Here is a 19,821-nt window from a genome sequence, read left to right on the forward strand (position 1 = left end):
AGCAACACATTAACACACTTTTTCACACACAGGCGCACTTAATCACTTAAACACACACAGGATGGGTGCGGGGCAACGTCTTGACGTCTGCGGTTGCGCTTTGTTCTTTGTCTTGAGCCAGCGCCAAGGCTGTGAGCAAAACTGACACTGAACACGCCAAGGAAGCGCTCAAATTCACGCTCCGCTCCTTCTATTCCGTCTATAAAAAGAACTTGCGGCCATCGGGTTAGCTTAGTTCAGAGTCTTAAGCGGCCTCACCGCATTTTCCCTTTTAAATGGATATCGAGGATATGAAATAAATGCCCGAGTGGCTTTACGTAAAGCCACGTTGGCTAAAAACCTTCCGGAAGAATCCGTCGCTACACAGAAGCGTTTATGCGTACGCCGTCATACCGCGTACTTGTATGTTTCCCGTCATATGATTTGATTTGACATGTTTGATAACACGACGAAAGTATGAAACACGTCCGAGTTCACATGCAGAGTGAGGACAGAACATGTCTGCCGCATGTTATGTTACATAATACGCCATGTAACACGATACGTAAACAAACGCGCGGCATGTGGTCCCCGGCGGTGTTTTTGCAGCTTTTTTGTTTGTCTTTCAAAGGCGAGCCCACAAAACATCGTTTTTATGATCTTGTTGATTTTACGCGGCGAGCGCTCTTCATTTTTCAAGCGTATAAAAATATATGTTAGCTTGGTATATGTCTTTAAAGTCACAGTGAATCATGGTTGTTTACATAGCGGGGGAAAATGGACATTTGTCAGGCCAGGCACACATGCATGAAGATTGTGTGTGTGTGTGGAGGAACACAGTAAGTTTTTATAGTTAGTGACAGCTGACGAATAACCCCCAACTTGAACTTTGAACTCGGGCTCTGCCTTGTGTACCCCCCAGCTAATTGACACGTCTCCCTTGATAAACTTTACACGGCGGGCGGCCGGCCGGCGTGCACCCGCCACGCACTTTTATGAATGCATCCGTTCACAAAATGAATGTTTTGATAATGGATGTTAATGTGAGCAGATATTTGGCCGAAAAAGTCAATTTGTTGCACATTTTTTGTCGTTTTAAGGATCAAACGGGAGTGACGAAATTATAAGTAATAACATAAATGTGTGGCTGGGTGGGTGCGCCGTGGAGAAAGAAAGAAGAAGAAGAAAAAAAGCACAAGCTGTCTGAGGGACTTGTGGAGATAAGTTTTGGGGGTTTGAGAAATGTCCACACAAAGGGGGCTTTATTCCAAAGGCTGCTTGGAGAGCGCGTAGCCTTACTTATATCCAACACGTGTATAAATATATTCGTATAGCAAACCACAATTACATATGAAAGTTTATTGGGAGTTCTGAAAAAAAAATTGTGACTTGGAGTGATTCTAAAAAAAAAAAAAAAAAGGCTAAGGAAGGGAGAATATATAACTTGCATGAGAGGAACCTGACAATCAAAAATAGATCAATAAAAAAATAAAAATAAAATAAATAAGATAAATAACATAAAAAAACTGCCAAAGTAATCTAATGTGCGGTAATTTAGCGTCAAAGTAACCGCTAAATATTAGCTTAGCGGCAAAACTTTGTGATGTAAAAAGCAGCAGCAGCAGCCCAGAGTAAAGTTAAACTTCCTCCACTCTGGAAGTTTGGCTTCCTCCGCCAGGCATCCCAGAGGAAGACCATTCATTCCTGACGGCCGTTCCCCGAGGAGCGACAACCTGAACGCGAGTCTTTCACACGTGTTACGTGTTGTACGCTACGTGAGCAAAGCGTGACGGCCCTCACCGAAAGGATGTATGCTTTGTCCGTGGTGCTCATCAAAATAATAACGCTCGCTGTTTCATTTCTTTCCCATGACCTAGCGGTTCCATATTTTTCAGTGTTTTCCAATGATTGGCTGCCAACCGACACGCATTAAAAAACACGCTGCACTTTGTGTCAAATGTGATTGGATTACGGTGTTTATCCGGCATCAAAGTCAGATTATAAAGCCGCGCTTGCAAAGGTTGCTGAAGGTCAGCGACGGGAGCTAGCGGCTGTCGCGGGGCTTACAAGCACATTCAACTTTCCACTGGTGACAATGATAAGAAATATGTGGAACATGTTTACATAATAGCCGGCAGCATTTGATGTGAGCCCAAAATAGCCAATCGGATAATGCGGCGGCAGCGACATTAGCGACGACGCTATGCTCGCGTTAAAGCCCGGCGGCAAAGCGCGTTGACGGAGCTTTGCTTCACGTGGTGTGGCTATTCGTTAAAGTTTTGCTTAAAAGTAGGATGTTGCGCGTGCCATTGATTAGCTCCAATTCATCTTTTGTTTACTGTGATGAGGTCATGTCCTCAAAGGTAGCGTTTAACAACCGGGCGACTATTACACACACTCGTACTTAAACAAGCACACACGGGCCTGTTTTGGACTAATCCTGCTTTCAATCTTCTTTTAGATGCAAGCGTTCGGGCTAACGACATCACCGAGGGAATTCAAAAAAAAAACTTGCGGGATAATGTGAAACAAGGACGGTAAGCCGTAAACAACAATCTATTGGAGCCTCCCATTTTTGTATTATGTTGCCGAGTACATAAGAAAATGAACACTCTAATTGTTCTTTCTGTCATTCTTCACAAAAGATAAATAATATATGCTTGTGAGAAATGTTTTATCGTGTGTCGACATGTGTTGCTCCACCGTCTTCAATTATCAATCGCTTAAAGGTTTCGAGGACCACAATTTGTTAGCCCGTCTTCGGTATTGTTTATTAGCATTAAGCTAGTCGGACTTATCTAAAGAAAGGCTATGCGCTAAATGTATTTATTTGCATTGCATCAGAGGGAAAAAAGAATTACGTTACCGCTCGATTTGTCCGCGGGACGTCGAGGGCGTTTTGGGTTTGCGGGGTTCAGGACACCCACGAGGAAGGCGAGAGTGAGCGGCATACGTGAGTGCAGTTATTTTGAGAAGGACGCACTGGACATGTTTGAGTTGGGACGCATGTTCCAGAAAGCCAGCTGTAATTTAGTCAACGCACCAATTTGAAGGCCACGGAACCCCCCCGAAGAGGCAAAAATACTAACTGCTGCGGCGCTCCAACACGCATCTAAGGCTAAAAACATAGAATTTAAAAAGTTCACCCCTCACCAGATTACCAGAGTCCAACCCTCTACTCCACGGCAAGGCGCAACATTTACTGCTGACTTGCGGAAAGTGTCCAATTCCTGCTTTCAAATAATTACAAGTTACAAGTTCATGTCATGTAAATAAAAGAGTCTTCGCACGTACATTCACAGACACAAACAAATTAGTCTTGGAGGTAGACTCGAACCCTGAACCAGACATGTGAGGCAGACATGCTAAAAATCAGGACAGACACTAGGCCTTTTAGCTATTTATATTATTACACACACACTTGCACAGAAAAAACAGACACTTGGCAATGTTCCCGTTAAGCGTCGTGACCTTGGTCGAACTCCGCCAACAGCTTTGACGCAGCTAATGGACGAGCGCTACCATCATGCTAACACTCTCGGCTAATTGCTAATGATGCCTGCTAATGGGTACCATCCTGCGCGCCGAATAAACACTAGCCAGCCTTGGAAGCTAACAGCGGGTGTTTGTGGCTAACGTGAATGCGCGGCTGTGTTTCCGCACAGTTTGAGGATGAGGCCGCGTGATCTTAGCAATTAACGGATGCAAAAATAGGCACACGGTTAGCAATTGACGGACGATACAGATTCGCACGCTGTTAGCAATTAGCAAATAAATAAAACAGTGGCTGTATTGTCAGAGTTCAAGTCGAGAGTTAATGCATGTTCGCGGGCTCATTGTGTGTGTGTAGCGTCTATAATTCCAGGTGGGCTGCAGAATCAGAGGCATCTTAGAAGTGTGTCACATCTGAGTGTGCGTGGGGGTCTCCGATCTGACGTCCTGCCTAGCAGACACCTTTTGATGCCTTTCAAGTCCATCAAAAGTCACTTCCTGTCCTGGAGCCACACATACCGCACGTGAAGACGACGCAAGAGCCTCAGGCCGTCCGTGTCTGCTTAATATGTTGGAGAGGAGGTGGCGGGGTCGGGTGGGGTCTTGGAAACGAGTCGGTTTTACACAAAGGAACCAGTTTTTTTTTCAAGCTATCTTTTTTTCGTGTTTATACATTCCTACAATTGTCAATGCAGTACCACAACGTGCCACAAAATGTTTGGCAGCACTGAGTGATGTGAATTCACGACCTACCTTTCTTGATTTTCTTGGAAGGTTGTTTCTTCTTGATAAACTTGGTGGCGTCCTGAGGTTCCTCCGTCCCGTCTCCCGCCAGCTCCGCGATGGGCTCCACGCAGCCTAAACGATATACGTTAGCATTAGCATGATCATTCTTTTCGGACGAAACGACGTGTGAATGCTGTTTTATGCACAAGCACCCGCTCAGCGCATCTCTGCTCATGGAGCGACTCTCGGCCAATCAAATGGCTTGCTCGCAACTAATTGTATGATGGTGCAGAAATGAAAACAGCCAGAAAAATAAAAAACAGAAGTCATTTTATGATGTCAGATGATTGATCATGGAGGAAGAAAAAGAAGCGGCATTGAATAACATGCATGTGCATGTGTGTGTGTGTGTGTGCATTTGGGTAAATCCCCACTGGAGTCCCGGGATCAATGAGGGATTTAAGGAGCTCCTGAGGTGGATGAATTGGACGCCTTGTCTGCCGTCCATCCCTCCTCCCTGTCTCCTCCTCTTCATCATCGTCCTCCTCACCCCCTCCCTGTCTCGTTCCTGATGTTTCCCCTGTCTCCTGCTCCTCCCTGCATTCTCTCCATCCTTCTCCTCCTCATTGTAACTCCCCGCATCACTTCATCCTCCTCGTTTGTTCCCGCTTTCCCCTTCCTCCTCTCTTCTCCTCCTTCCATCCCTGGTTCCCTCCTGGCTCACTCCTCATTTCCTCTCATCGCTGAGGATCATTCCCAGTTTCACGCTGCTTTCCCTTAACATCCACGGCACACATGTTGCCTTTGTGTGTCCCCTCTGTGTGTGTGTGTGTCTGCTATCATGTCGACCTTAAGTTGTCTGAGAATGTTTCCCCGCCCCCTTTGTGTGTATGTGTGCGTGTGTGAAGATTAGCCTAAACCCTCTCTAATATTTATCCTGGCCTTTCTAAAGCCACTCTTGTTCAGTTTGGTGAGAGCGCAGCATGTGGCTTCTCACACACATACACACACACAGTTGTTTGAAATGGGATATGCTTCGCTCTTAATTGGGCAGGTGTTTTTCTAAGGCCAGAGACTTTTGACATTTTTTCCCCCCCTTCAACGCTGTCTAACAATTTTGGTGGGAATGTGTGTGTGTGTGTGTCTTATAACAACATCAGGTAAGAAAAGAGTGCTACTACTCACACACACAAAGAATGAGATGCGACAAGATGGGAACTCAGTAAAATGTTACAATTAGAAAGAAAAAAATGTGAGTTCTAAAATGTTTTAAAAACGGTTCAAATGTGTTGGAAATCAAGCGTGGGTGGACCAAAGCGCAGCTGAAGCGAAAAATGCAGAACATCCTTCACGGAACGCTTGGGTCGGGAGATTCTTTTTTGCATTTCCGCTGTCCAAAAAGACAGACAATGCGGCTTGCGCTTGATTTCCCATGAAAAATGCGAAAAATAAAAATAAAAGACGAGGTTTGGGCGCGTCGACAACAGCTGGAAGAACACTTGACTTTGACGGTTTGGATTTGTCGTCCCGACGACACTTTCTTTTTTGCGGAGCGAGCACGTCGGCTGGGTCCCAAAATACTCCCGGCGAGTGTTTTGCTTCTCATCAGCACATTCCTGCTTTATTCCGGGAGGCTGCGGCCTCAACGTGAGGGTGACACGGCTGTGCCGACAGCGCCAATTTGCCTGCGGCCTTCACGCTATTTACAGCCTGGACGCAAGTACACAAACACACACGTAGGAAGAAGACGCATTCCGTGCTAGCAAACCCACCGAGAACTTCTCGCTAAATTACCGGCAGGGGAAAACTCAATCGATTATGTAATGCCCTCACATGTGGGCAAGGAGAGCTTTGAGATGGGTGTCGTCGCCTGGACATTCTTGTCTATAATTTTCGTCATCTCCATCTCATTGGTTTCCGTTTGTTGTGGTCGCACGGCTCGTCGCTAAAAAGCACGGTGACGACTCGTCACCCTTTAAATAGGCCGGCGGACTGATTACAGTGTGCCGGTACGAAGAATGCTTCGATAAAAGTGTCTGGCGTATAAGCCCCGCCCCCTTACGGAAAGCACGCCCTCATCAGCTATGTCTTATGGACCCGAGAACCTCCCGAGAAACTGCATGTGCTCATCCCTAACCGCCGCGCTATATGTTTTAATGTGTGTATGACGACATGGAGAATATTTGATATTTCCTGGAGGAGGCGGAGGCTCGTGTTAATTATTGATCGCCCGCCGTTTATTTTTAGAACTGGAGGGAGCTCCACTCTTCAATTTGTAAACGCCGCAGACGCACAACAAGGACAGCTGCGCCGAGACCTAACACACACACACATGCATGCACGCTCTATATTATCTATATGCACACACACACACAAATATATAGTGCAACACACACACACAGCAAGCCCATCCTCTCCCCTCTCTTTAAGTCGAAAATAGACACAGGCCTCAAACCACAGCTACCAGCGCAGCACTGCAAAAATAACTAACACACACACACACACACGCACACACACGGACGATGGTACAAGTAGTGCACGTGTGTAACTTTGAGCTTTGGTTTGATTAATAACCAAAAAGCGATTCTGGAAAAAATAAAAATTCGGAAAGCAAACTGAATCGAAGCCAAACCAAATGTGTAGATTTTTCTTTAAAAAAGGCCAATATGCTTCGGTTGCAAATATTACAGCGTCTCAAAGCCGCACATCATGTTCATTTTTAGTGTTTTTGTTGTCCAATAAAGGCAAGTTAAATGTGTTCATAAAAGTGGCGCGGGGACCTAATAAATGTTTTCAAACAAGAGTGTAAATTTTAAATTAGAGCGCTATAAAACTGTCTTAACCTCAGAGACTGACGTGATGCTACCACAAGAAGGTTTAATTTATTTAATAAAAAGACATCTCTGGGAAACGCCCGCCCACACCCAAATGATCCTATAAAGTGTCCTTTTGCACAGTAAATCTCAAAATAAAAAATAGAATCGACCCTCTACAAAAGAAATAAACTCAAATATAAATTGAAGTTACTTTCTGTTTGCTTTCTGTTTCGATGTTAGCATTAGGCTAACAGACGACTGCCAGAGAAACTTAAACGATTTGCTTGAACCTTTTGCTATTAAATACAAAATGTTTGATTCCTTTTTGTGTTTTTTATGTGTTGGTTTATACAGTAAATTTCATCAAAACCTCTTGAAGCGAGCACACTTGTCTCCTATTTGGAGTCATGTTTTGGAGGAAAAAAAGTTGGTTGACTTAATGATACTGTTGATTTTATGTCTATTTTTTTATTGCTGTGTGTCCATCTCAGCTTGTGTTGAAGTGAGGAATGTTCTACCACCCAAAAGCTATCATTTACACTCACTTACACACAAACACCCACACCGAGTGGGGCTTTTTTTTTTCCACCGTGTGTGTGTGTGCGAAGAGAGAGGGAGAGGGGGGGGGAAACGTTTGCCGTGGGTGTTGTTGCAAACATAAACAAGTGTGTACCTCTACGCCTGGGTGAAAAAAGCAACATCTGAGACTGCAAATAAATCCCAGTTTACAGTGGCTGTTCGTGTATTTGCGTGTGCGTAACAGTGTTTGTGTGTGTGAGCGAGACCACTGGTGGCGGACCGGAGGCGACGACGAAAGATAAACACGAGTTAATGAACTGACTTGTGGTTCTAACCCATAATTGAAGCTTCAAATCGAGTCTCCGAAGTTTTTAGACTCACCTGGGGCCGCCAGGTTCTGGACTTGGGCGGGGACTTGGGCGTTGGCTTCGGAGGCCAGCGTGAGGCGCCCCCCTTTGGCCAGGCGTTCACACAGCAGCGTGATGTGCTTCTTGAGGCGGTCCGTGTCTCGGGGCAGGCCCAGCACCGGCCCCCCGGCCTGGGCCAGCGTGGTGGCCTGGTCTTTGGGACTACGGGACAGACACGTCCTCAGGAGATGGGACACGGCCGCGTCGCAACTCTCCTCCCAGCCCTGAGGGGGAGACACTCAAAATCACGTTTGGCCGAGGAAGATAAACGCGAAACACGCCGGGTCAGATTCAAAGTGAAGACGTCTTAAATGTGATCCAGCTGAGCTACATAAAAAAAAGAAATTCCAGAAATGTTTGAAAAAAAAAAAAAAAAACAGCTGCAAAGAGCTTTTTTTTCGTTCTTTGCTGCCATAAAGTTGATGAAGAGCAGAGGAGGGCCGCACTCACACAACACACACAATTATGTAAACTTGCTTAAATGCGGACAAGTGTGTGTGTGTGTGTGTGTGGGGCAATTAAATATCGGGCCGGCTAGACAAAATAGAAATATTTGATCCTGTAAATAGTTTGAGAAGACGGGGGATGAGATCCAGCTTGTTCTCACTCAGTGGGCTCCTCCAATGATTTTCCCAGACTGGACAGATCAGGACGTCACGTCGTCTGTCTGGAGCGTTTGTCTCAAAGTACTGCGCTGAACATTTTTGCTAGCGGAGAGCCAAGATTTTTTTTTTTTTTTTTAAATGAGATCCTTGTCTCGCTTGTTCTATTAATCAAGTGACGGCATTCATCCTCCTATAAAAGAACGCCGATAGCTTAAAAATGGACTTTAAGACCTTCTCCTTCACCACCTCCTTCTTTTGGACTTGTCAGCTTCCCGCTTGTCATCGTGTGCTCTTCTTGACCCCGCTCTCAACTCGCTCTTCTTTTCTTCTTTTTCTTTCAACTCTAATGTTCTTCCCTCTCGGTCGGCGTGCGTGTGGTTGGTCATTAGAGGCATGATGACCTGTCATTAGGACTCATTAGGGGGCCTATCAGCATGGGGGAGGAGTCCAGAATGGAGGGGGCGGAGCAAACTGGGAGTTTGCTCACCTGTCCCACTGTGTGTGTGTGTGTGTGTACCAGTTGCGGCGTGTCGTGCAGCAGCGGCAGCATGGTGGCCTCCAAGATGTTGGTCTGCTCGGGTGTGAGGCCCTGCCACAGTGACAGCAGCAGCACCAGGAGCTGCGTGGAGCTCCTCAGGCGCACAAAGGCCTCTTCCAGCTGACAGGCGTACTCCTCTGCCGCCTCCGCCAGAGTCATCACCTGCGTGGCCACAAACATTTTGGAAAGTCAGCCTTGAGAGTTCTGCAAAAATTCTTGAATGTGACCCCTTTGTATTTTCTACTTCTGCTGTCCTATTACTTTTGTCCGCATGGTATTTTCCCCGCACAAGCCGCACGTCAACACCCACTGAGGTGAGAAGATCAGATGGAAACATCCCAAAGCAAAACAAGTCCAAGGATAAAGTCCAAGGATCAACATGAAAACACATCCCCGCCCCCTCCTTCCTCTCTTCTGAGGGACTCTGGTGGTCAGAGGCTGACGCAGGAGCCAGACTGCGGACAGCCACTTCCTCACCAGCCAGTCACCGAGCTACGATGACAAGGTCGGAGTCTCAAATAGATCCATGAGAAGAGCGGGACGAGCCAACGTTCCGCGTGAGCGCTTCTCTTATCGAAAGGCGCGGCCTTAGTTTGGCTAAACATTCCGACGAGCACTTAAAACGTGTCGCGTCCTTGCGGTGACCTAGAAAAGCGGCAAACAGAAAGCCAAGGCCGGCTTTGAGAGCACATTTTCAAGGTGCAACTTAAGACCTCCAGCGAGTTGAACTCTGAACCTCAACCAGGGTCCGAACTTGGAGCGATAAGGAGGACAAGCGAGGACAGGCCCGAAGGTTGGGGGAGAAAGCAGATCCTGGACTAATGGAGCACATTGACTTGACAAATGGATTTGTGAAGAACACCCACATGGGAAAACAACTGCAACAAAAAACGCAACAGGACACCTGGACCAAGGTGTTTGGACACAAATATGGGGAAAGAAGACAGATGGACAGACTTGATTCATCCCAAGAGGGAAATGAACTCCCTCCGTCTCTATCCAGTCAAGTTGCTCGCCCCCGCCCTTGCAGAAACTCAATTCAAGTGGCCCTATGAAAAAAAACAAAAAAACATTTTTTTTTGCTGAAGTCAGCAAATCAGAAAGGCCACAATCTGCAAGATCCTCATGTAACATTCTGACCATTCAAACCGGGTTCAAGCGGACCACCCTCCCATGAGAGCGCTCCAAAGTGTGTGTGTGTGTGTGCGTGTGTGTATTGATAAAAAGAGCGAGGGTGCAGTGAAGGGCTCCATTGTTGGCAGGGCAGCGGCTCGCTTCCACGCATACACTGATTGATGCCAGCTGAGTGGACACAAAGACACATTTAGTCGACACACACATACACACACACTGACCAGTGAGTTTAGAGGAGGAATTTGTCGTATTTGCACACACAAACAAAAATACACAAATGGGCAACAATGCTTCCCCGCATCTGTTCTGAGCAGAAGTGGACTTTGACACCAGTACAAATGTACACACACGTGCACACACACAGGCGAGTCACATGATAAAAAAATGTTCCACCCGCAAAAATCCAGCTTCCGATTTTAATCCGTTCAAAACAAGTTTTGCGGTGTATTCGGGTTAATTGAAATTTTGCGTTACAGGAATCCCATTATAAAAAAAAAAAAAGTTCACCTGCTGTTGTTTCAGATGGAAGTTTTAGGCAAAGTTGATGTCATGTGGAACACGTGTGTGCGTGTGCAAGTGGTTTCCTTAATTCAAGAACAAATTAGCATGGCCATTTAACAAAGGCGGGGATTGCAAAAGCCATTTCCTCAAATGTTCTTCTTTCCCTAACACCAGAAGAAGACATTTCCTCGATAATGAGGATGATTAAAAACATGTGCTGAGGGGTCTTGAACTCGTCTACTAACTTGGCGGATAAAAATAGCTACAACATGGACGCCGTGCGATGATGTCACTCACGGGCCACAACATTAAGTCATCCAAACTTTGATTTATTTTTATTTTTTAAACCACTCAACACAATAATATGCGCTCAATTAAATATGTAAATACCTCACCATTTTTTTTTGCGCAACTATGTTAATGTGAGGCAGTAAAGGTTCTGGCAGGTGTACCTAAAATTGTGACGGGCAAACAGGTGCGCACACACGCAAAGGTGGAAGACGGCGGGCGGGCATGTAAACAAGCGTCAGACATGGAGACAGTGCGATGAGGCGATGGCAGCCTCGATAGGTGGCCAGACAGTAACCGCTATTGTGGATGCTCAAAAGCGGCACGCACACAACCAATAGCGATAAGAGTCGTCTGTCTACACGTCTGCTGATAGCATCACCAGGACGAGGGAAGGAGGCAGCGAGACCGCCGCAGATACCGCGCTCGAGAAGCTGGAGAAGAAAAAAAAAAAAAGTCAAGTTGATGAAAGCCTCCTGGCCCAGAGCGAACGGAGGATCGCATGACAGGATCTGGCGACCCGACCGGATCGGGAAGTTATTTCAATTGAGAGCCCCCCTCCACCACCACCTCAAAAAAAACTATAGTGGGGTACAGTCTTCACCCACTCTTCAGCAATTATAATGGGATGTTTTTCTCCGGGTCTGCAGATAACGATTAAAGTAATCAGTTAATCTGTTGATTCATCTATCGATTAATCGGCTAAATTGTTTCTATTTCCATCCCTTTATTGAAAATACATTTGAAATTGATATTGCAGAATATGCACAAACATGCTTTTTTGAGGACTGGTTCGCCCCATAACATGTTAGAAAAATGTGATTATTCTTATTTTAAGTCCTCAAAGATAATATATAGACTACAGATCATATGTATTTAATTTTAATTTCATTTAATTCTGAGCATGTGGACCATTTCAAATAAAAAATGGTATATTTGTTGTTCAAAAAAATTCTTTTTTTTTAACGGGAGTGGTAAAACTGCAAAGATAAATGTCGAGGCTCTATATACAATACACGAAGCGGGAGCGATGTGAGCGAATGATCGAGTAGCGACGGAGGCGATCGGCTGACAAGGAGAGTCGGGAGATTGATGGGGGAGGGCGGGGATAATCGAACACACCACCTTTCATCGCGCAGCAAAGCTCTTTGTGCGGCGAGTGTGTGAACACGCGTGTAGAAAAAAACTCTAAAGTGAAGCCACCATGGCAGCCAAAACATTGAAGTCGCCTCCTTTGGCGGCTCATCAATCACAGCCTGACAAAAGGACACTTTGAACACTTTTTTTTGTGGACTTAACCTTGTCTGGCTCCACTTTGAGGAAAAACATTGGCCTTTTTGCAGCATCATTCTCGCCCTGGGAAAACTGACCACTCACTTTTCCTTTCCAAATGCACACTTGACTGAGGCCTTAATGTAAACACCAGTGAAACTCCATGTTAGCTATGTTAGCTTAGCATTTGTTGATACTGGACAGCTGGGCAACCTTTGACCCGAGAGCATACAACGGCATATATTCTCCATGAATAACAACTGGAGCCAACAAAACTAAAATAGACTGAAGGGGAAAAAAAAAAATTTGACGTATACTCTATATGTTCCATATACAGGGCGATGTCCTGGGTGGTCCCGAGGGCCAACAGGCCCCCGACCGAGCAGGGGCCTAAATTACAGAGCGTGACCCACCGCAGTGACACCCAACCTGGGATTAACATCCAGCTCGGCTCCCGGTAGCCTCGGGCTGCGTGGGGCTGACCTCCGCAGGTTCCGAGGTGATTGCACGCACACTCAGGCCCACCCAGAGATGAAATAATGAGCGGGTTGAGTGGGAGTGGACTTTTGGGTGGAGAATTTGGCACTAACGTCCAAAGTGTGTCTTCATAGACATGTGGGGACACAAAAAAAGCTTTGATCTTTTCATCCATTTTTTTAACTTTCTTTAAATATTGCCAAAAAAGAAAAAAAATCTATTTTGTGCTTTATATATGCATGTAAATGTATTTGAACTATGTTATGAATGTTAGAAAGTCACTCCAAAAAAATAAATATACATTAAAACAATTTTTTTAACCAATCATGTATTTCTTTTCAGTGCCAACAAATGATGTAAAAAGATTTTTTGTAACTGATGGAATATCGAAACACTTTTTCATATTCCATCAAGTTTGACACTATCAAAGTGCGGAAACATCTGGATGGATGTAATGCAAGACCTGCATAAGAGGTTAAAGCAGGTCAAATGAATTAAATGAAACACACACACACACACACACACACACACACACACACACACACACATACACACGCACACCTCATAAAGTGGTCCGCTACAGCTGCTAGGACGTGTGGACGGGGTCAAAGTTCAAACACATATGCTGACAGCACATACTCGGCCCGTAGTGAACACCCTTAAATCACACGCACGCACACATAGGCAACCTCACACACACATTTACACAGCTAGTGAGAGTGTTAAGAGAATGTGATGTGACTAAACCCGAGGGCCTGTTTCAGCAAAACAGCTGTCTGTCTGTCTGTCTGTCTGTCTGTCTTCCACACATTAACACGACATAGAGGTCATTTTTGACATCAGGAGGTGGAGACAAAAAAGATGGAGACCAGCAAGTAGAGACGGGAGAGAAGTGAAGAGAGAAAGTGGACACGAGGAAGTGGAGAAGACCTTGTGGCCATCAGAGAGGGGACAAGAAAGTGAAAAGTGGACACAAGCCAGTTGAACTTATGTATTATATTTCCTACGAGAGATTTTGACTACATCCTGTCTGCCAGGAGGAATATTCTGTTTTCTTTTCTCTTCATATGCGCTTTACACTGCCAGTGCGTGTGTGTGTGTGTGAGTGTGTGTTTAGTCTGAAGCCATATTTAGTCTCTCTGGTTCTAAAAGGAGGCCTATAATCACACAGAACCTCTCTCTCTACTCATTACACACGCACATGCACGCACACACACATGCACACACACAAGCCTGTCATTAAAAGTTCACACTAACCTCCCAGGCTGTACGCGTATCAAGTGTGTGTACGTGGACACATGCACACACAAAATTGCAGGGGATAAAATCAAAGCTAATAATGCTAACGGGATGCTAACCTTGCTAAAAAGCGAACACGAACGGGCAATCAGTCCGTGCAAATAATTGCAAAAGAGAAGATCAAAGCTGATAATGCTAACAGGATGCTAACCTAGCTAGATCAAAATTGCAAAAGTCCAAATCAAAGCTAATATGCTAATGGGTATGCTAACCGTCGCCATCAAATAATGAACATGGACAGCCAATCACACACAAACACACACACATTTGTGTGTGTCTGTACACGTGTGCGAGCGTGCGTGTGTGTGTGTTTGCTTTGCACTGAATGGTCTCATTGAAGAGCGTGAGTGCCATGAGAGCGCCCGAGAGGGGAAAAAACTCTGGGAATTTACTGCTACAAGATAAATATCCTCATCTCGGCGTCGCCGGGCTGCCGCACACACGCGCGCAGCCATAAAGTCAGCGTGTAATCTTACAAATCAGCCATTGTTTGTCATGCGGAAGTGAAGCGCGCACGACATGTTGACTTTGGGCAGAGCGACACGTGCACACATTAAAAAAAAACTTTCTTGCCCTCAATATTGCGATTACGAATTAAAATGATTATTTTCTCAAGGTCCCCTTTTTTTTTTTTTTTAAACACACGCAATAAACAAACTGAGTTGCAGTTTGCGGTCACGCATCTGCTCCGAGTCGGTAAATTACGATTCTAATTTGCCACGCCCGCTCGTCCGAATGTCCCAATTACCGCCATGCGGAGCGCTGACGAGGAGGTGGACGGCGTTCTCTTCAAAGGAGCCTCCCGTGGCATCTCACGTTCCTCCGCCCCCTTTGAAGCGTCATCACCCCCCGAACGTGCCGATGTCACAGAGAACGACGCGGGCTCATCACAAAAAGAGCCAAATACGCATCGCCGCGATGTCGGCCCGTCGGCCCTTTGCGGGGAAGCCACGTGGCGGCGAGCTGAGGGTGCGTGAGCCCAAGATGGAGGAGAACATTGCCTCCGACTTGAAGTTTCTGGAGGGCAACTACCGCAAGATGCTGATTGAGAACTGGGAGCTATCCAACACCATGCGGGCGGGCGAGAAGACCCAGGCGGAGTTGCGCAAGAGCAACCTGGCGCTGCAACGCTTCAAGGTGGAGCTGCGCACCATCAACGTGGAGCTGGAGAGCGTCCGGGTGGAGCTGCGCAAGACCAACCGCCAGCTGGACGAAATCAAGGCCTCCAAGGACGACCTGACCAACGAGATGGCTGAGAAGGAGGCCAGCTGGAGGCGCGAAAAAGAGGAGCTGCTCCAGGGCAGGGAGCAACGGCGGGAGGAGCACAAGAACGGCCCGGTGCGTAAAAACAAGACCTAGTTTCGTTGACGTCTTTGATGAGCAAATGTTTCGCCGCCTCCTTTTCAGGACCCGGCTCGAGGACGGCGGACTGTCGCGGAGCTGAAGAGAAAAGAGAAGGAGGCGCTGGAGGAGGAGGATGGCAAAGAGTGTGACGAGAAGGAGAAGGAAAAAGTGCAGGAGGAGAAAGCTCGGCGGAAGGAGGAGAAAAACAGAGGAGACAACAACCACAAGGACGAGGAGAAGGAGCAATGGAGGGACAGGGAGCGAGAGAAGAAGCACAAAGGGGGGGACAAGGAGGAGGCGGCAAAGGAGGCAGACAGCAACCAGCAGCAAGAGGAGAGGGAGAAGCAGGTGAAGGGCAAGGAGGAGGAAGCCAAAGACAACAATAAGGAGGAGAAGGGAGGCAAAGGGGAGGCGGCGGCGGAGGGGAAGAGGGAGGCGGTCAAAGGGATGGACGAGGCCAACCCCGGCGGCAAAAAGGAAGAGGCGCTGAGGGAGGAGAAGGAGGTGAAGGAGCAGGAGAACGAGGAGGCCAAGGAGAAGAAGACGCTGAGCGAGAAGGAGGTGAAGGAGAGGGAGAATGAGGAGAACAAGGAGGAGAGGGAGCTCCAAGAGGTGGAGGAGGAGAAGAGCCACCAAAGTCACCCCAAGGAGCAAATAGAGAGCCAAAAGGAGGTGAAGGAGAAGAAGAATGAGGAGAACATGGAGGAGAAGGAAAGGGAGAGAGAGAGTAGCTGGGAGGAGGTGAAGAAGGAGGAGGAGGAGAAGGAGAGCCCAGGCGTCCAGTATTTGGAGGAGAGGGAGCAGCAGTTGGCCAAAAGTCCTTCAAGGGAGGAGGAAGAAGAGGAGGAGGTGACGGCCAGCGGTAGGAAGGAGGAGAAAAAGGAGAACGTGTGGCAACAGAGAGACGAGGGCAAGAACAAGGAGGACAAAATGGACGAGGAGCTGAGGAGCAGGCTCACCAGGATGAAGGGCGAGTGGTGGGACAGAGAGCGCAAAGAGGAGGAGAGGCTGAAGGAGAAGGACCGCAAGCTCAAGGAGGACTGGCTGGAGAGGGAGAAGAAGGAGGAGGAGAGGAGGAAGGAGCGGGAGAGGCGGCTGAAGGCCGAGTGGAAGGAAAGGGAGAAGCGCGAGGAGGAGAAGAGGAGGGAGCGGGAGAGACTCAAAGCCGAGTGGAGGATGAAGGAGATGAAGGGGGAGGAGAGGCGCAAGGAGAGGGAGAAGAGGAAGGAGGAGTGGTGGGACAGCGAGGACGAGGAGGCCGGCGAGAGGAGGGAGCGGGAGAGGAGGGACAGGGAGGAGTGGAAGGAGAACGAGAAGCTGAGGGTGGAGTGGAGGGAGCGCGAGAGGAGGGAGGCGGAGAAGAGGAAGGAGCGCGAGAGGAGGCTGAAGGCCGAGTGGGAGGAGATGGAGAAGCGGGACAAGGTGAAGAAGAAGGAGAGGCAGAGGAAGGAGAAGAGGAGCAAGAGGGAGGAGGAGAGGAGGAGGGGGGGAGGCGAGGAGGCAAAGGAGACCACTTGCTTCGGGAGGCTCCTCGAGCTCCTCTGCTGCTGTCGGAGAGAACAAGCCTGAAGCTCCGCCCCTTCAACAACCAATCGGCAAAATGAATACGACTCCAAATTGTAAAAAAAGAGGAGATCATAAGATTCCTGTCCTGATGCCTAACAACGAAACTTGATTAAAAATGGATAAGATTGCCGCTCTTCAAAATTGATCCGATTCTTGCACTCTGGCAGCACAAAAAGAAAAGGAAAAAAAAAAAAAAAAGATCCTCCAAATCCAAATGGTTCTGAACGTGAACACCGCCATCTTTCCTATGTTGTGATTCGGCCATTTTGGGGATGAATAAAGTAGCTATGCATCCATTTTGTCTGGCTGTTGAATGTGCGTCGCCTCACCACTGACATCAGACCGCAGAATTTACCGAGCAATCCGTTATGAGCGTTTTCACTTGACTTTTGAGTTTTGAGCCATTTGTCCCATTTAAGTCAACGGTCGCCCCGACGACGACAGGAGCGTTTCATAAAATCACCGTGACGCCTCGCAGGGGCCTCTCTGATCCCCCTCGAGGATTTATTAAATCTCCGCCCGGCGACCGATGACGACGCTGGGAAAAATGCGCCACATTAAAGCGCTTTTAATGAAAAGATGTTTGTCTTCTTATTTTTTGTCTCCTTGACGTCGCCCGCAAAGTCACCGCGTAACTATGGCAAAAAACATCTCGCCGACTGGGCGAATATACACACGGGTCACTTTTGACTGACACTTTGTTATTAGTGAGCGGCTACTGCAACGTTGTTTATTAGCATCGGCGCGCTACCGTCATGCTGAGAGTTGCCGTGAGTCAGGACTTATTTGATTTTTGGCTTCCCCTTCCCAAAGTATCATTGGGAAAGATCGGCAGCTTTTCTGGATGTGAACGAGGGACACGCCCCAAAGGAGCTGCATGAAAGCCATCATTGATAAGCCCCCTCGGTGACACTTAGGCAAAACAAACCGGATCACCGACAACGCTACTGTGCGCCATTCATCTTCTAACCATGTGTGTGTGTGTGTGCGTTGAAGCGTGTAAATGTGTGTGTTGCGGAGGTGAAACATCTCCTGAGGGGCGAGTCACAAGATGATGGAGGAGCCAGAGTTTCTCGGCTCCCGACGGTACTTTAAGCTCAGGCGAGCGCGCAAACACACTTTTCCAGGTGAAAGGGTTCAACGCAAGACGTTATCGCGCAACGGTTTTTTTTCACTTCACACAAGTCATCGGAACCAAAGCCGAGCAGAAGAGCCGTTTTCCATCCGAGCGACGAGTGGCTGGAAATGTTCCGTCCGCGTTGGACTTCAAAAAGCGGCAAAAGGGCACGGGCCAAGCTGGTCCGGCTTGCCTAACGCGCACCACATGTTCTGATCCGCAAATGTGCGGCGCACGTGCCGAATTCTCTCCGATCCGCTAAAAGCAAAACACTGGAAGATGGAGAGCGAGCGGACGGCGGAAACGGAATCCACTTCAAATGGCAGAAATCAAGCTAATACCCGAGAATGTCACACGAGTACGCGTGTGCGCGCGCCCGAGCTCCAGCACGGCAATAAGAGGCCCGGCTGTTAATGGCGGTGGTCCGACTCCACAGTGGGATCTGTGTTTAGTCGTGTTTAGAAGCCCATTTGGGGCCCGATAAATCAGGCCGCTGTCCACCAGAAGCCTCCATTAGGGGCCCCCGCCGGGCCCCTGGACGGGCCTGTCAGTCACGCCGTCAGTCAGCCAGCCGTTTGAACTCCTAATTACAAGGGAGGGCTCCGTTGGCCGGGACCCGGCCCGGATCGGCTCCCCGGGCCCCAACTGCTGCCGCCCCTCCCAGATGGAGAGTCCCGCGTGTTAACAAAAAAGAAAACGGCGGATGTTTGGAGAGGACACGGCGGCCGGGGAAAATATTTATGGAAAGTGGAGGGGAAAGAAAAATGGCCGCCGCCCTTTTTCGTGACTCCTTCTGGGATTGAGTGACACTCGCAGGTTTGCCCCCCCCACCGTACATTTCAGCATTTGCTAGCTAGCATCATGCTAACCTATAGCAACTGGGCAACTACCGTGCAGATAAAGATCACAACATGTCGTTAAATGCACATCTCGTAAATACTCATTCTGAATGGAATCAGCCAAACGACTCGAAGTCAAAAAATGAATCCGGTCACTCTGCTGTATGAAACTGTAACGGTTGCACACATGTGAATGTAATCAATGAAAGCCGTCGCATAAGCGCGCCCTCGCTCGCACACGCCCACTGTAGCAGAAAGAATGTTGCCATCTGGACATATACAAGTTGTATCTGCTCAAAGTTACGAGATTTCACGCCTGCGTGCGGAGGTGTGTGCGCGCGTGGAAGTGTGCTGGCTGTGAGCTCACAGCTAATCACCCTGAAACAGGACCACCGTAAATCATCAAACTGCAAATCTCACACGCTAAATAAGCTGCACTAACGTGTGTGTGCGTGTGTGAGACATTTAAGCAGAATTTAAATTTACAAGTTGCATCAAAACGATCACTTGGCATCTTAATTAGTGGTGTGTGTGTGTGCGTGTGCTTTCCACCTGTGTGTACGTGGCGTCTAGCAGCGTGTCGAGGTTCTGCAGCGGCGCCGGCGTTTTGTCTTTAAAGCGGGTCAGAAGGCGCCGTTGAATGGCTCGGAACTGGGCGGCCCGCTCGGACAGGAGGTCCTGGTACTTCTGAGCGCTGACGCGAAGCTGAGACACACACAAAAACACAAAGTTACACACTTTTTGGCGACGAGTCACACAGCAATGAAACATTTTGTGGAAGGAAAACCAATACAAAGCAAATTCCAAACAGAAAGTCTCAAACCAGGAATTTTTTGACAGTGAGGCAGCCGCGTAAACCGCTAGTCACACATGCCGCCATGTCTAACGCGACGACATTCTGT

At 47.8% G+C, this 19,821-nt stretch overlaps 1 protein-coding gene across 3 annotated transcripts in view; it reads right to left on the reverse strand.

Moving 5' to 3' along the window:
* bbs9 (Bardet-Biedl syndrome 9) overlaps nt 1–19,821 on the reverse strand; it is a 46,786-nt gene that overhangs the window by 10,615 nt on the left and 16,350 nt on the right. For all 3 annotated transcript variants that reach the window (XM_037273946.1, XM_037273945.1, XM_037273947.1), the window contains 4 exons: nt 19,472–19,624; nt 9,062–9,244; nt 7,914–8,163; nt 4,225–4,329 (listed from right to left, as the gene is read on the reverse strand). In XM_037273946.1, the coding sequence (XP_037129841.1) occupies nt 4,225–4,329; nt 7,914–8,163; nt 9,062–9,244; nt 19,472–19,624 (691 nt within the window). The remainder of the gene's footprint in view (nt 1–4,224; nt 4,330–7,913; nt 8,164–9,061; nt 9,245–19,471; nt 19,625–19,821) is intronic.

This window comes from Syngnathus acus, chromosome 16 (genome assembly GCF_901709675.1).
Source record: "Syngnathus acus chromosome 16, fSynAcu1.2, whole genome shotgun sequence".
Lineage (NCBI taxonomy): Eukaryota > Metazoa > Chordata > Actinopteri > Syngnathiformes > Syngnathidae > Syngnathus > Syngnathus acus.